This window comes from Mauremys reevesii, linkage group 8, assembly GCF_016161935.1.
Source record: "Mauremys reevesii isolate NIE-2019 linkage group 8, ASM1616193v1, whole genome shotgun sequence".
In the NCBI taxonomy this organism is placed as follows: Eukaryota; Metazoa; Chordata; order Testudines; family Geoemydidae; genus Mauremys; species Mauremys reevesii.
The window spans coordinates 86,014,419-86,031,598 of NC_052630.1; the positions used below are offsets into that span (position 1 = coordinate 86,014,419).

Consider the following 17,180-nt stretch of genomic DNA (forward strand, 5'->3'; position numbering starts at 1 on the left):
GCAACTAAAATTATTAGGGGTTTGGAGAGAGTCCCATATGAGGAAAGATTAAAGAGGCTAGGACTCTTCAGCTTGGAAAAGAGAAGACTAAGGGGAGATATAATAAAGGTATATAAAATCATGAGTGATGTTGAGAAAGTGGATAAGGAAAAGTTATTTACTTATTCCCATAATACAAGTACTAGGGGTCACCAAATGAAATTAATAGGCAGCAGGTTTAAAACAAATAAAAGGAAGTTCTTCTTCATGCAGCGCACAGTCAACTTGTGGAACTCCTTACCTGAGGATGTTGTGAAGGCTAGGACTATAACAGTGTTTAAAAGGGAACCGGATAAATTCATGGTGGCTAAGTCCATAAATGGCTATTAGCCAGGATGGGTAAGAATGGTGTCCCTAGCCTCTGTTCATCAGAGGATGGAGATGGATGGCAGGAGAGAGATCACTTGATCATTGCCTGTTAGGTTCACTCCCTCTGGGGCACCTGGCATTGGCCACTGTCGGTAGACAGATACTGGGCTAGATGGACCTTTGGTCTGACCCAGTACGGCCGTTCTTATGTTCTGTTAATAATTTTAATAACAAATCTTTAACAAATAAGTGATTTAATTTTCCAAAAGAAAACAAGACAGAAAACTATTTAGTACTTCTGTTTGTAAAGTCATTTTCTCCCTCATCCAATCACAGAAAAATCTTGACAAAGTATTGTAGCTTCAATTACCAGAAAGAAAACAGACAAAAGAACTACCTATTTATCTAGATTCTTGTGTCACATCCATAAACATGGTATCTCAGCACTTATTGGTCATTGTATCATGATAGCTATAATGACATCAGCTCTCCCATATTCTCTTCAGTAAAGAAACTCTCAGAATTTAAACAACCTAAAAGATATTGAACGGTAAGAACATTACTATCCCCACAACAGGGTAGGAGGGCTGAAATATAAATGAGGGGAAAGTGGGAGACTATAACAAAAACGGCATCGTCAGTAAACTACTGTCCCTTGTCAAATGTCTCTACTTCCTATCTTATAACAGAAAATATGTCAGACTGCAGATGTAGCAGGCAGTCCCCAAGAGCAAACAGGCTATCTTAAAAATCATAGCAACATTCTCTGAAAATTCCCATCCAATTATGACAGTGAAAAGATTACTATGTATCTGCCCTGCAATTTCAAGAGTTGTAACCTGAGCCTGTGGTGGAATGACCTTATCAAAAGGAAGCCAGACAGAATATAGCACTAACTATGCAACTACAATAGCTCAAGAAAGATGCTGGCTGGTGGGCACTACTGAACTATTTAAGGGGCAGCAGACCCCCATGCATCCTGCAGAGGAAAGATCCCCAAATCCAATAAAAGCCCTGCTGTGTGGCAGTGCTTTAGTGGTGCTATATCACAGATTGCTGAAGAGCTACACATATGGTCAATCCTCCTGTATGGATGTGAGAGCTGGATATTTAAAAAGGAGACTGAGACACTACTCAGAGCGTTCACATTTTGGTGTTACAGAAGGTTAAAAATTAGCTGGATAACCAAAATTATGAATGATCAGGTGATGAAAAGGAACAATTTAAAAAGAGCAAAATTACTCGATATTGTAAGTAAGAAAATAAAATCTTTCTGTGGACAAATTGCTCGCCAATCACCAGAGCAACTTGATTCCAGCTCTTATAGTATCAGGCAAGAGGAAGAAAGAGAACCAGCAATGTTGGAAACATCACCAGGTGGACTGTTATCCAAAGGATACTAGAAGTTTTACAACTCTGTTGTGACTGTGAAAGATGGAAGGTGAAGGTTGACAACTTCCATATTAGAAATGTCATAGAAGGACACAACTGAGGAATTAGCCTCCACTTGAATGGAGATAATGTACTGACCTTTCTCAGGGATTACCCTAGCTCCTGCTCCATTTCACACCTGGTCTTAAGGGCAAAGAATGAGAAATCACAATGGGAGAGCTACATTTCTGGCAAGGACCAGAGTGAAAATTTTTACAAATCATAAGGACCATCACCCAGATCAGAACTGTTCTAACAGTCACAAAGAAAATAATGAGAGTTGTATGGTTCATACATTTTAAGGCCAGACGGAACTATTAAAATCTAACTTCCTATACAACACAGGCTATAGAACCTCATCCAGTAATTTCTGCATCAAACCTATAATTTCTGTTTGAGCAATAGCATACCTTTTAGAAAGATGTCAAATCTTAAGACTCCAATTGATGGGGAATCCACTATATCCCTAGGTAAGTTGTTCCAATAGTTAATTACCCTTACTGTTAAAACTTTGTGCCTTATTTATAGTCTGAATTTCTTTTGCTTCAGTTTCTAACCATGGCCCTTTTCTATGCCTTTTTCTGGTAGATTAAAGAGCTATCTACCGGCAGATATCACTTTCCCATGTACATATTGGAAACTGTAACCAAATCACCTCTAAACCTTCCTAAAGATTGAGCTTCTTTAGTCTCTTACTATAAGGCTTGTTTTCCAGTCTCAAATCTTTCTTGTAGTCCTTCTCTGAACCTTTTCCACTTCAAAAAGGATGTTGGAAAAATTGGAGACCCCAGAACTCAATGCAGTATTCCAGTAATGGTCTCACTAATACAGTATACAGACATAATACCAACTCTCTACTCCTACTCAATATTCCCCTGGTTATGCATCTAATGATCATGTTCACCCTCTTAGCTACAGCATTACAGAGGAAGCTCAGAGTCAAATGGTTATCTGCCAGTACATCCAAGTCTTTTCAGGATTGCTGCATTCCAGAATAGTGTGACCTACACTCTTTGTTCGTAGATGTATGATCTTACTTTTGGCTGTATTAAAATGCATATTGTTCACCTTATTAAATGATCCCAGATTGTCTGTATAATTTACCTTTCCCTGTTATCACTCCACCAATTTGAGTGTCATCTGTAAATATTAATCCATTTAACATGGGCTACATATAGTGCAAATTCTTAAAAAATCAGAATGCATGCTAGAGTCTAAGTATATTATGCCAACACAGTAAACTTTATCAAACTTGTGATCTTGTCAAAAAATACCAAATTTATTTGTCAAGACCTATTTTCCATAAAACCATGTTGATTGGCATTAATTATGCTAACATCCTTTAATTCTTCACTGATTGCATTCCATATCAGCCTTTCCATGATTTTGTCAGGATAGAGGCCCACAGTTATCTGGGTCATCCCATTTACCCTCTTTAAATATTAGTAAATGGTGATTTTTTTCCAATCCTTCTTTGTTCCCAGATTTGTTATAAATCAAAATTAATGATTCTAGGAGTTCCTTGTCCTATTCTTTTAGTAGAAAGAAAGCAGCTGCTCCTCACAAGTTAGAGAGCTGATCACTAACAAGATCAAGAGACAATGTTTGACAAGTAGTCTTGTGGGAAAGCATATATTATAGTACATCTCTCCTACCTACCTCACTACCTTTGAGCTACAAGTGCCAAAACAGTCTCCTCTGCTGCATCTTCACATGCATATTTCTGATCTATTGAAATGGGCATGGATGAAGTTAAAACTAGAGAAATACACTCCAAGTTTCCAGGGGAAAGGAAGCAAAAATACTAAAGAAAAAGTGGGTGGAGCCGGTATTTTTATACCAACATACACCTTTTGCCTCCTTACTTCTTGACAGGTGGGAAATAAATGTCAAAATATTTTCTATGATAGGATGGAGATAGAGAAAGAATGAGAAATTCCCATTCACTGTTTTAGGTAGTCGTGATGCAGTAACTTTTTCCAAACTTTTATTTTAAAAATGCGTATTTGTAATATTTAAGGTGTAAAAATAAAGGATAAACATACTATCTGAGCCACTCTGACGATCTGCAAAATTTGGTGGTATTTATATATTCATATCTGCTCTGCTGGTATAATATCAAGTAGACTACATGTCATCCATTTTCGTGTTGTGAAGCCTTGGAAAGAGTTCCTGATCTGACCAAAAGTGGTTACTCGTTTAGCTAAAAACCACAATAAGCTGTCCAAAACCAGGAAATAAAGGAAATAAAGGAAAACCAGGAAATAAAGATTTAGCGAATTTAATGTCAATCTTAGCTGGACTAACTAACTTGTGCTCTTTAGCAGTGTGTGTGTATTCATATGTCTCGTTACCTGTATCTTAGAAATCAAAAATGAGAAGCTGCATATTCATGACAGTATGCAAATTATATTACAGATGTTAGTGGTGTATATCTGGAAAGCTTGGCTCCAACACAAAATGAACTTGGTTAAAGAGCTAGTGAGACCAATTCAAAATTCCTCTAAAGCACCATTCGCTGGTCTGCCTCATTTACTAAAAATTTTAGCAAAATGATCAAAAAAGAGGTAAAAAGTCAAATTAAATAATGACAGATTATGAACTATTGCTAGAAATCATAGCATTTTTAAAATCCACTATGAAATGTAATTTGACAAGTCAAAACATGTTTCATATCTATTTTATTAATACATGCTATGAGTTTTCAGCTATTATAAAAACCAAAATATTTGAATGGGTATTTTTAAGTGTTTTAAAAATAAAACAAGCTATTACCTGCCTGAAGACTAAAAAAGAGCTCCTCATCCTGGAGTAGTTCCTGAACACAATCCAATCTTGTGTTAATTGTTTCAGCATCAACCAGAGGCTCCAGGATATTAGACCTAAGTCTTCGGCTTCCACCTGGAGTTTTAGTATAATTTAGAACGCCAAAAAGAGTGTGACCATTCCTTTGAAAATAACACAAATTTAAAAAAAAAATCCAAAAAATCAAGCTGATACAAATCAAATGAAATTTTCAGATTAAATTAGCCTACAATTTACAGCTTGGTTATCAGAAGTGCTGAGCACACACAAATTCCCTGGAACTCCATGTGAGCTCTGGGTCCTCAGACCGAAATATCAGACTATGAGTAAGGTTACATTTTAGTCACAGGTATTTTTAGTAAAAGTCACAGACAGGTCACGGGCAGTAAACAAAGGTCACGGGCCGTAAATTTGTCTATGACTTTTACTAAAATTACCAGTGAATAAAACTTGAGTGGGTGGTGGGTGGGGGCTGCCCAGAACCACTACTGGTGCTGGGTGGGCACAGGCGGCAGCGCGCTGCCCGGGTGCTGGTGTGGGCAGGACCGACAGGCTCCCTACTTGGCCCAATGCCCTCCCCACCCCCAGCAGCAGCAGAGTTTGGGTATGGCAGGGGGCAGAAGGTGGGGAGAGAGGGGGGAGAGAGGGCGGCTCACAGCAGGCCCTCCTCCTCTTCTGCTCCCCCCAGAAGGGCTCCTCTGCTAGCTGCTAGGTAGGTAGAGAGACACACACAAAACTTGTGGTCAGTATAGTTCATCAAAACTGACAGCAGGCAGGTTCATTTGCACACACTACACACACACCACACACAACTCTTTCTTTTTTTTTTTTTTCTTCTTTAATTTTTTTTTTTTTTTAGTTTTTGATGCACATAAAAAAATTCCAGGCTAGGACCAGAAATTTTGCACTAAGTTGCAGTTCATTTGTCTTTTCAAATTACTTAAAAATCAGCTTTGCATACGATATAATTACTATGACTAGATAGATTAGATACATGTGCCATAGAACTTGGTGCATTATAAATTTATAACAATGAAAAAAAATTGAATTTGTAAGAACAAAATAATCTTACCGAGAATCTCTATTGTTAGTTAACAATTCTAGATTTTGGGCTGATGATGAATCTATCATAGCAGTTTGCTCACTTCCCTGGAAACGAACCTTGAGCGATTTAGGAGCATAAACTGAATTTTGAATAAATTCAACATATTTTAGCAAAGCTGCAACAGCTGCTAGACAATAATACCTGTAAAGTAGTAATCATTTACTGAACATTAAATATTTCTCCTCATCCAGCGCAAAAACATTTACTGTACATAGGGAGAAGGTTTCTCTTAGCAATCTTACGCCAAGCTATAGAGTCATGTTCATACCTATTAGGGATTGGGAGCACTGTATAAGCCAGGGGTGGCCAAACTTGCTGATCCTCCAAACCATATATGACAATCTTCAGAAGTTTGAGAGCCAGGACGTGCCTGCCAGGGATCCGGGCTTCAGCCCCACTCCTGCTGATGCCCCAAGCCCCAGCAGACGACTCCCGCAGGGCTGAAGCCCCAAGACAACCCTTTCCATTATGCAGAAGCCAGAGGCAATGCGTGGTGGGGCACATGGAGTCACATGCCCCCCCAGATTTTTCCCAGGGTTTGCTGGCCCTGCATGGTTACATGGTACCACTGTGCTCCTGCCCTGCACAGCAGCTTTTGGAGCCAACATGCTGGGAGCTTTGGCCATAGGGAGAGGCAGCAGCAAACAGCTGGGAGCTGTAGGGAGAGCCTCTGCTTTTGATGTTCCCTCTCCTTGCGCTGTTAACACCTGGGAGATGCAGGGAGGGGTCACTGATAGTAAGAGGAGGGGGGTGACAAACTGTTGGAGGGGTGAACCTTTAAATTGTGCCCTCTCACTCTCAGCAAGCACCAGTTGTCTCTGGCAGAAACCTCTAGCCCCACCACCCCACCGCAAGGCACAGCCTTGAGCTCCCTGCCACGCTCTGGTAGGCATGTGTGCACCACAGGGTTTCTCAAATAGAGGTCGCCGCTTGTGTAAGCAAAGCCTCTGGTAGGCCGGGCCGGTGTGTTTACCTGCCCTGTCCACAGGTCCGGCCGATCGCGGCTCCCACTGGCCACGGATCACTTCTCTGAGCCAATGGGAGCTGCTGGAAGCAGCATGGGCCGAGGGACTTACTGGCTGCCACTTAAGCAGCTCCCATTGGCCTGGAGCAGCAATCCATGGCCAGTGGAAGCCGCGATCAGCTGGACCTGCGGATGGGGCAGGTAAACACACCAGCCCGGCCCGCCAGGGGCTTTCCCTACACAAGCGACAACGCCTGTTTGAGAAACCCTGGTGTACCAATTAATGAGAAGCCACTGGCCAGTGTATTAAATCTGTACAAACTGTTAAAACCTTTTATCTGGAAATGCTACTTCTTTTTCTTACTTAGGTTAAACGTACTTGGACTGAACCTCCATTAGAACAGTGCTGAATTCAGATGTACACAACCGTTCTATATATTCCAAGCCCTTTGTTTCATTGAAGTATTTTCTTTGGACAGTAGTAAAAGTCACATTCTAATAACAACAAAAACAAAAACAGCAAAGGTTTCAAAATCTCATGGAAAGGACCCGTAGTGTTGTGATGATTTGATCTCTGTATGTAAAAATGTGACACAGAGGTCCATTGGCAGTTCACAACTCTGGGTCAGCAACTTTTGTCAGGCCTGACATACTCAGTGTACCCTCACTCACCGCTATTATGATCTGTATCTGGAAGGTGTCATGTAGGATATCATGAGCAAATTGGTGGCACACTGGTCCTGAAGCTCACTGCATAGTGTATTACAGAGTGTGTACAAACAGTTATAGATGTGTTCTGGAATTATGATCTTAAACTGTGTTTGGTAACCAGTGCATGGGCCCAGTCTGCCTTGGACAGGGGAGTGTATGTTTGCTTGTCTGACTGATCTGGTCATCAGGCAGGGATGATGAAGGTAAATAAAACCATCAAATGGGTGAGTGGGGGAGATAGCTTCTTAACTATCATGACAGGGGAACACAAAACTGCAAAAATTAACGTGGCGTCGGCTCCCTGCTGGACACAGCAGGCTGAGCCCCCAAGAGGGCTTCCTGCTTACTGAGCAAGTTCATTGAACTTTAGAAGATATAAGCAAAGACAAGAAGCTATTTTGGCATCCATCACTTGAGAGACTAAAGGGGCCAGAGCTCTTGAAATCACAGACTGTTGGATCCTTCAACTCAGGAGACTGAAATTTCTGGGAATGAATACAGATCAGAACCCTGCTTAGACAAAGATTGTAACTTGCTTTAAAAATTAAGTTTTAGTCTTAGAAAGAGATTTTTACTTTAGTTTGCTTGTAACCATTCCTATCTTTATTCCTTATACTCGTTATCACTTAAACCTATGAGTTTTTATTTAATAAACTTGTTTTACTTTTACTATAAACCAGTTCAGTGCTTTGACTGAAAAAAGTGTTTGTCAACCCCCCATTAAATTAATGAGCTGTTGTTTACTGGCTCTTTAAAAGAGAAGCAAACTTAGCTTCTGTGAGTATTCCAGGACAGGACTGGACACTCCAGGGCAAACACTTTCGGGGAAATTCAGTATTGGGCACAGGTGTTGTGGTCAACCTGCAAAAAGCAATTGCATGGTGGAAGTCAGGATATGACCTGCATGCACGTAGACTGGCTGTTGGTGTCGGAGTTGTGAGCCACACCAGCATCACATTTAAGGCATCAGAGTTGCAGGGCAGGCAGTTACACAACCCCTTATTGGTACAGGCTGAACCCCAAATTGTCACAACTTATTAATTCTGGTTGATTCTATGAAGTTGTTATAAAATTTTGCATCATAGAATGATTGTGTTTATGTGGAATCCATCAGCTGGTGACATGGACAGCTCTATGTACCTACCAGACCAGGGCCAATGGAGAGTTGTTAACTTTAATCACTGTGCCCTGGACCAAGCAATGAACATGCTAAGGAGATTGGCTGGAGCTGGGAGAAACTACTTTCTCCAACCTGTCTGCAGGGAGGGGAAGTAGAGAGTGGAAAATTGCCAAACAGGACACAGAGACAGAGATGACAAAGCTAAGATTTTAAAATGACTCACAAGAGAAACAGTAAGCTTTGGTAAAAAGAGGGGAAGAGAAAGGCAAGCATTCATAGTGGGGGATCCAATTTAACTGCAGGACCAACAAAGGTCAGAGAAGGCTAGATGGGCTAGAAAATCTCCATAATTCAGAAGACATGACATGGAGCGGAAGATACCCCAGAGGACTCTTCCCAAACCTAAAGAACTCTCCAGAATGGTGAGGAACCTGAGGCAAGGAAATGTATATACATACGTTTATTATTTTATCTTGATCTAGGCATTTCTCATTCTATTAAGTAAAGAGCAATACTACTTTAGAATCCTGTGAAAGTCTATTGATGTGTCTGTTGGCTTTCATTGTTGCATGTCCCTGAAAAGGCAAGCTGTAAGCCAGAAAGTTCACACCTTTGGAAGGATTCTGGAAAATGTGCAAGAGCTGCTAGGGAGGCTTGCGGGAGATGGCATTACCTTTGGGACATAGGCAGTTGGACTGTGGGGTCGTCACTGCCAAAAGAGGTGTCAGATACAAGGTAACACCTGGAGTGTGTGCGCAGAGGCCAAAAGCCAGGAACACTGCCTAAACTTTGCCCAGCCCCAGTGAACTAAGGGATTCAGTGTTTGGATCCCCTCATAAAGACGGTCACAAATCTGCAACCATATAAAACAGTCAAATAGGAGCCCTATAAAAACTAAATGAAGTCTAAAAAAAAGATTACCTTGAAATTTTCTGTTATCAAACTGAACAATTTGGTTGTATTCCCTGTATCACAAGCGGTATTTGACATTATTATTTCTAATGGTGTTAAAATCTTGAGTTTTGTGATAACCTAAAAACAAAATTAAAACATAATTCATTAAAAATCATTTAGCAGTCTCAAAGTACATTTTCACAAATAAATAAAATAGTCCAGAAATAACTGACAAATTCTATAATCTTTGTAAACACTTTTAAATCAATTAAAAATTCCACTTGAAGGGATGTGCACGCACAAAAACCAGGCAGACATCATCTATTCCCAGTCAGGGCTAAAAACAGTAAGGTTTTTAATGGCTTTTTCACTTCCTGAGCTTTGAGCACTGGTAACAGGTGAGACTGCATCATTAGGAACTTTCTGTTGGCCAGATAATAAGGTAAGTGTAGTACAGAAAGCAATAGGATAAATATAATGTGAAAAGAGAGGATTTAGTTACACCTATTGCACCACGCTCCAAAGAGAGTAGATGAAGATATATTATTATTTATTATTTGTAGCATGTAGAAATCTATTAAGTTTCTTTCCTCCTCTCCTTCCCTTTTATGCACTCTTGTCTCTCTAACTGCTGCATACAAGAACTAAAAAAGAAATAGCCTGCAGTAATAATTTTCCAAACAGAAGTGTCTGCAGATATCGCTCACTAATATAAAACAGAAAAATAGTTACAAAAATACCTAAAATTAAAGTAAAAGATTTGGATAATAATTTATCTCATGTCATGAATATATAAAATATACATATATATGATGAAGCACGCCGGCAAAAAAAAAGACGGTTACTCGCCTTTGTAACTGATGTTCTTTGAGATGTGTTGCTCATATCCATTCCAATTAGGTGTGTGCACATCGCATGCACGATCGTCGGGAGATTTTTACCCTAGCAACACTCGGTGGGTCAGCTGAGGCGTCCCCTGGAGTGGCGCCTTCATGGCACCGGATATATGCCCCGGCCGACCCAGCACCCCCTCAGTTCCTTCTTGCCGGCTACTCCGACAGAGGGGAAGGAGGGCGGGTTTGGAATGGATATGAGCAACACATCTTGAAGAACAACAGTTACAAAGGTGAGTAAAAGACGGTTACTCACTGTTGTAACTGTTGTTCTTCGAGATGTGTTGCTCATATCCATTCCATGTAGGTGTGCGCGCGCCGTGTGCACGTTCGTCGGAAGACTTTTAGCCTAGCAACTCAGTGGGTCGGCTGGGCGCCCCCTGGAGTGGCGCCACCATGGCTGCGGATATATACCCCAGCCGACCCACCCACTCCTCAGTTCCTTCTTGCCGGCTACTCCGACAGTGGGGAAGGAGGGTGGGTGTGGAATGGATATGAGCAACACATCTCGAAGAACAACAGTTACAACAGTGAGTAACCGTCTTTTCTTCTTCGAGTGATTGCTCATATCCATTCCATGTAGGTGATTCCCAAGCCTTACCTAGGCGGTGGGGTCGGAGTGAGACGTGGCGGAATGCAAAACTGCTGAGCCGAAGGCCGCATCGTCTCTAGACTGCTGCACCAGAGTGTAGTGCGAAGCAAACGTATGGACCGATGACCAGGTCGCTGCACGGCATATCTCCTGGACCGGTACGTGTGCCAGGAAGGCGGCTGAAGAAGCCTGAGCCCTGGTAGAATGGGCAGTGAGGTGGCCCGCTGGGACATGGGCCAAGTCATAGCACGTGCGGATGCATGCTGTCAGACACGAGGAGATCCTTTGAGTGGAGATGGGAAGGCCTTTCATGTGGTCCGCTATGGCCACAAAGAGCTGGGGGGACTTACGAAAGGGCCTTGTGCGGTCAATATAAAATGCAAGCGCCCTCCGGACATCCAGGGAGTGTAATCGCTGCTCCCGTGGAGATGAATGAGGTTTGGGGAAGAAGACCGGGAGGAAGATGTCCTGACTGGTGTGGAAGGCCGAGACCACCTTAGGGAGAAAAGCGGGATGTGGCCGCAATTGAACTTTGTCCTTGTGAAAGACAGTGTAAGGAGGGTCTACAGTGAGAGCTCGGAGCTCGGAGCCCCTCCTAGCCAAAGTAATGGCCACCAGAAAAACTGTCTTCCATGACAGGTACAGGAGAGAACAGGTTGCCATCGGCTCAAAGGGCAGTCCCATGAGCCTGCTAAGTACTAGGTTCAGGTCCCAGGTAGGGGCGGGGTGACGGATCTGAGGGTAGAGACGTTCCAGCCCTTTCCGGAACCTAGCGACCACCGGGTGAGAAAATACCGAGTGTCCACCTTCGCCAGGATGGAAAGCGGATATGGCCGCTAAGTGGACCTTCAGGGAAGATAAGGATAGGCCCTGCTGTTTAAGGTGCCATAGGTAGTCCAGGATGACTGGCACAGGGACCTCCGCGGGCGCAAGGGCCCGTGACACACACCAGACTGAGAAACGCTTCCACTTGGCCAAGTATGCGGACCGAGTGGAAGGTTTCCTGCTGCTGAGCAGGATGTGTTGCACAGGGGCGGAGCAGTGTAGCTCTGAGGCGTCTAGCCACGCAGGAGCCACGCCGTGAGGTGGAGAGCCGGGAGGTCTGGATGGCGGAGACTACCATGCTCTTGAGTTATAAGATCCGGGCAGAGGGGGAGGGTGATCGGCAGGGACACCAAGAGGCTGAGCAGCATGGTGTACCAGGGCTGCCTGGGCCATGCCAGAGCAATCATGATCAGATGAGCCCTGTCCTGACGGAGCTTCAGCAGAACCTTGTGGACTAGTGGGAACGGGGGAAACGCATAGCACAGTTGGTGCGTCCATTGAATGAGAAAGGCGTCCGAGATCGACCCCGGAGAGTGGCCCCGGAACAAGCAGAACGTTTGGCACTTCCTGTTCACACGCGTCGCGAAGAGATCCACCTGGGGAAAGCCCCACTTGCGGAAAATGGTGTGGATAACGTCTGGTCTTATGGACCACTCGTGGCACAGGAAGGATCTGCTCAACTGATCCGCGAGAGTGTTCCGAACTTCCCGGGAGAAAGGATGCCACCAGGTCGATCATATGTGCTATGCAGAAGTCCCATAACTCGATGGCTTCTCGGCAAAGGGGGGACGAGCGGGTCCCGCCCTGTTTGTTTATGTAGTACATGGCCGTTGTGTTGTCCGTAAAGACGGAGACACAACGGCCGGACAGAAGCCTGAGGAACGCCTGGCATGGTAGGCGGACCGCTCTGAGTTCCTGCATATTTATGTGGAGCGAGAGCTCCTCTGATGACCACAGGCCCTGGGTGCGCAGGCGGCCTAGGTGGGCTCCCCAGCCGAGGGAAGACGCGTCTGTCGTCAGAGACAGCGTGGGCTGGGGCAGGTGAAAGGGCAACCCTGCACACACCACGGAGGGGTTCAGCCACCAATCGAGGGAGTGAAGAGCATTTGGCGGCACGGTGACCAAGGTGTCTATTGAGTCTCTGGCCGGACGGTACACCGAGTGGAGCCACATCTGAAAGGGGCGGAGCCGGAGCCTGGCGTACTTGGTGACGTATGTACACGCTGCCATGTGGCCCAGCAGAGTGAGGCCAGTGCGGACCGAGGTCGTAGGGAAGGCCTGAAGGCTGCGGATGACGGTTGTCAACGCCAGGAACCTTGGCTGAGGAAGACAGGCCTTGACCAGAATGGAATCCAAGGTTGCGCCTATAAAGTCCAGCCTCTGCGTGGGAACCAGGGTGGATTTGTCCATGTTGAACAGCAGGCCGAGGCTCGTAAACAGGTCCTTTGCCACTCGCACATGCCCCCTGACTTGTTCCCTGGAGGCCCCTTTCAGGAGCCAGTCGTCCAGGTAGGGGAACACGTGGAGCCCTTGGCGACAGAGGTGGGCAGCTACCACTGCCATGCACTTTGTGAATACTTGAGGTGCTGTGGAGAGGCCAAAGGGAAGAACTGGAAGTGGCGACGGCCCGCCATAAAGCGGAGGTATTGCCTGTGTGGAGGGAATATGGCTATATGAAAGTAAGCGTCTTTCATGTCGAGGGCAGCATACCAGTCCCCGGGGTCCAAGGAAGGGATAATGGTCCCTAGGGAGACCATCCAGAACTTTAACTTTAATAGGAATTTGTTGAGGTCGCGTAGGTCTAGGATCGGCCTGAGACCTCCTTTTGACTTCGGAATCAGGAAGTAACGGGAGTAAAATCCCCTGCCCCAATCTTTCTTTGGAACCTCCTCTACTGCTCCGATGCTGAGGAGCGTCTGTACCTCTTGTAAGAGGAATTGCTCGTGAGAGGGGTCCCTGAAGAGGGACTGGGAGGGAGGACGGTAAGGCGGGGTTGAAGCAAACTGGAGGTGGTATCCGTGCTTCACGGTGCGCAGGACCCATACATCTGAGGTCAAGAGGGACCACGCCGGGAAAAAATAAGAGAGGCAGTTGGAGAACGGAGGGGAAGGATCCCGAACTGGGAATGGTATGCTGTCCCCGGGCGTGCCTTCAAAAGGACGGCTTTGGGTCCGGTTGCAGTTTAGAGGAGCCGCGATTCTGGCTTGATTGAGGGCCGGAATAGCGCCTGCGGCCTCCTCGCCCTCGGCATCTGTTATAATCTTGTCCTTGCCTAGGGATAGAGTAGGGACGGAAGTGTTGAGGGCGGTAAGTGCGGCGCTGGGTTACAGGTATATGCATACCGAGGTTGCGCATAGTAACCCGATTGTCCTTTAAGCTCTGAAGCCTAGAGTCAGTCTTTTCCGAAAATAGGTCCTTGCCCTCGAAGGGCAAGTCCTGTATGGTGTACTGGAGTTCAGGCGGAAGGTTGGAAGCCTGCAGCCAGGAGATGCGCCTCATGGTAACACCGGCTGCCAAGGTCTGGGCTGCGGAGTCAGCCGCGTCTAGGGAGGCGTGCAACGAGGTCCTAGCCACCTTCTTTCCTTCCTCCAGGAAGGCCTTGTACTCCTGGCGGGAATCTGGGGGAAGCAACTCCCGGAACTTCGCCATCTCCGCCCAGGTGTTGTAGTCATAGCGACTCAGCAGAGCATGCTGATTTGCTACGCGGAGCTGTAAGACGCCCGCCGAGTACACTTTGCGACCCAGGAGGTCCATCCTTCTGGCCTCCTTGGACTTTGGCGCGGGGGCCGGTTGTCCATGGCGCTCCTTGTCATTAACTGACTGGACCACTAGACAGGAGGGAGGAGGGTGCATGTAGAGGTACTCATACCCCCGGGATGGCACCATGTATTTCCGCTCGACCCCCTTTGCCGTCGGTGGAATTGAAGGCGGCGATTGCCAAAGGGTATCAGCCTTGGCCTGGATCATCTTAATGAACGGCAGAGCCACTCTCGTGGGTGCATCCGCTGCCAGGATGCTGCACACAGGGTCTTCAACCTCTGGGACCTCCTCCACCTGCAGGTTGATATTCAAGGCAATTCGCCTAAAGAGGTCCTGATGGACAGCAAGGTCAACTGGTGGTGGGCTCGAAGATGATGCGCCCGCCACTGCCTCATCCGGTGAAGAGGAGGACGAGACCCCGGGGGCCAGGGCATCTGGAATCTGCTCGTTGAGCTGAGGTTCCTGCTCCGGAGGCACCGGGGAGGCGACTGGAGGAGGTAACTGGGCGTTCGCGCCCGCTGGCGGAGGGCGACTGATTGTGGCCTCCGGGGCCCGATGCTCCAAAGAGGCGGCCCACGATGGAGCAAGGGGAGCACCTTGGGCCTGATGGTACGCCCATGGTGTCCAAAAGGGCCACTGCTGGTTACCCTGCGTTTCAGGATGCAGTTCCTGAAACAGGCCCTCCGGAACATCCGCTTCCTGGTCTTGGGAGTAGTAGCTTCCCATGTGCGAGGAAGCCGACGGATGCCTGGAAGGCCATGGTGGAGCAGATAGGCCTTGAGCCGACGTCCCCACCGATCTGGTACTCTTCCGCACCGGGGAGCGGTGCCGGGAGAAACTCCGGTGCCGAGAACGGGACCAGGACCTACGACCGGCTCGGTGCCGGGAGGTCGACCTGGACCTGGAGTATCGGCGTCGGGAGCGGCTTCTAGTGGAGCGGTGCCGTGACCGGTGCCGAGACCTCGAGCGGTGCTGGGAGAAGTACGACGGCGACCGGGATCGGGAGCGGTGCTGCGAGTCTGACCGGCGCCGTGCTGAGGAGTGGTGCCGGGACTGCGAGCGGCGGGAGGAGCGAGAACGGTGCCGGGACCCGGAACATCGGTGGGACCGCGATCGGGAGCGGTGCCAGGCGGAAGCGCTGGTGGAAGCAGGATGGATCAACGCTGGCTTCCCCATCGATTGGATGGCCCGCACCAGCGGTGCCGGGGGCGACGGCGGTGCCGCATCCGACAGCACGATCAGGTCCTTTGCCACCTCGCAGACCTCCAGTGTAGAAGGCACCATCAACTCGACCACGGCAGGTGCCGGGGAGACAGGAGCCGGACTCAACGGGCCTTGACGAGCCGGAGTCGATGGCAACGGCTCAGGCGGCAGCACGGTGGCTGCAGGCACCGTGTGGTGCGGTGGAGCCGTGCCCTCGTGCCGCACCGCGGGCGGTGCTGGGGCGGCAGGGGTCTTAGGAATCTTCACTCTAGGAGAGAGCAAGCGCCTCTGGCTCAACTTAGGCACCGACGACGTTCGGTGCCGAGAAGGAGCGGGTGCACTGGTGCGGCCCGGTGCCGAAGACGAACTCTTCGTGTCCGATGAAGGTGCACTCGGTGCTGAGGACGGAGGGGTTAGAGCTGCTTCCTTGAGGAGCAGTTTAAGTCTAATGTCCCTCTCCTTGGTGCGAGCACTTAGACGATAAGTGCGACTCCCCGAGGCACTTTAAACAGGAGTCATGTGGATCTCTTGTAGGCATCGGGCGATGGCAAGCCGAGCACGGCTTGAATCCCGGGGAGCTGGGCATGAGCGCCGGTCCCGGTGCAGGGAGGGCCAGAGCCCCGAACCCGACTAAACTTACTAAACTCTAATTTAACTACTAAGAATCAACGACTAACTAACTTTAAACTGATTATTGAACTATATACACGAAAGCTATGAGAATGCTAGGGAGGTGAAGGTCAGCTAAGCTGCACTCCACTGTTCCAACGACTGACACGGGCAGTAAGAAGGAACTGAGGAGTGGGTGGGTCGGCTGGGGTATATATCCGCGGCCATGGTGGCGCCACTCCAGGGGGCGCCCAGCCGACCCACTGAGTTGCTAGGGTAAAAGTCTTCCGATGAACGTGCACGCGGCGCGCGCACACCTACATGGAATGGATATGAGCAATCACTCGAAGAAGAACCGTCTTTTCTTCTTCGAGTGCTTGCTCATATCAATTCCAATTAGGTGACTCCCAAGCCTTACCTAGGGGGTGGGGTCGGAGTGAGATGTCGTGGAGTGAAGGACTGCTGAACCAAATGCAGCATCACCCTTGGACTGTTGCACTATCACATAGTGGGCGGCAAAGGTCTGCACCGATGACCAAGTCACTGCCCTACATATCTCCTGTATAGGCACGTGTACCAGGAAAGCAGAAGATGAAGCCTGAGCCCGCATGGAGTGGGTGGTAAGGTGCATAGCTGGGACATCAGCCAAGTCATAGCACGCACGGATGCATGAATGTGATCCAGGATGAGATGTGCTGGGAGGAGACCGGAAGGCCCTTCATCCGGTCTGCCACCGCCACAAACAGCTGCAACATTTTCCAGAAAGGTTTCATTCACTCGATGTAGAAGGCCAGGGAACGTCCAGGGAGTGCAGCTGCTGTTCCCGTTGAGAGGCGTGCGGCCTCGGGTAGAAGATAGGGAGGAAGATGTCCTGGTTGACATGCAAGGCAGACACCACCTTAGAGAGGAAGGCCGGGTGA

At 47.4% G+C, this 17,180-nt stretch overlaps 1 protein-coding gene and 1 long non-coding RNA gene across 8 annotated transcripts in view; one reads left to right on the forward strand and one right to left on the reverse strand.

Moving 5' to 3' along the window:
* The window catches only part of MSH4 (mutS homolog 4), an 81,201-nt gene that overhangs the window by 32,665 nt on the left and 31,356 nt on the right, over positions 1-17,180 (reverse strand). For all 7 annotated transcript variants that reach the window (XR_005583406.1, XR_005583405.1, XM_039483435.1 and 4 more), the window contains exons 4-7: positions 9,406-9,516; positions 7,033-7,148; positions 5,657-5,830; positions 4,555-4,727 (exon numbers count right to left, since the gene is read on the reverse strand). Coding sequence is in view for 5 of the 7 variants with exons in the window: in XM_039483435.1 (XP_039339369.1) it covers positions 4,555-4,727; positions 5,657-5,830; positions 7,033-7,148; positions 9,406-9,516 (574 nt within the window). In the remaining 2 variants the exon portion in view is untranslated. The remainder of the gene's footprint in view (positions 1-4,554; positions 4,728-5,656; positions 5,831-7,032; positions 7,149-9,405; positions 9,517-17,180) is intronic.
* LOC120369782 overlaps positions 1-17,180 on the forward strand; it is a 62,249-nt gene that overhangs the window by 30,188 nt on the left and 14,881 nt on the right. The gene's annotated exons all lie outside the window — the stretch shown is intronic.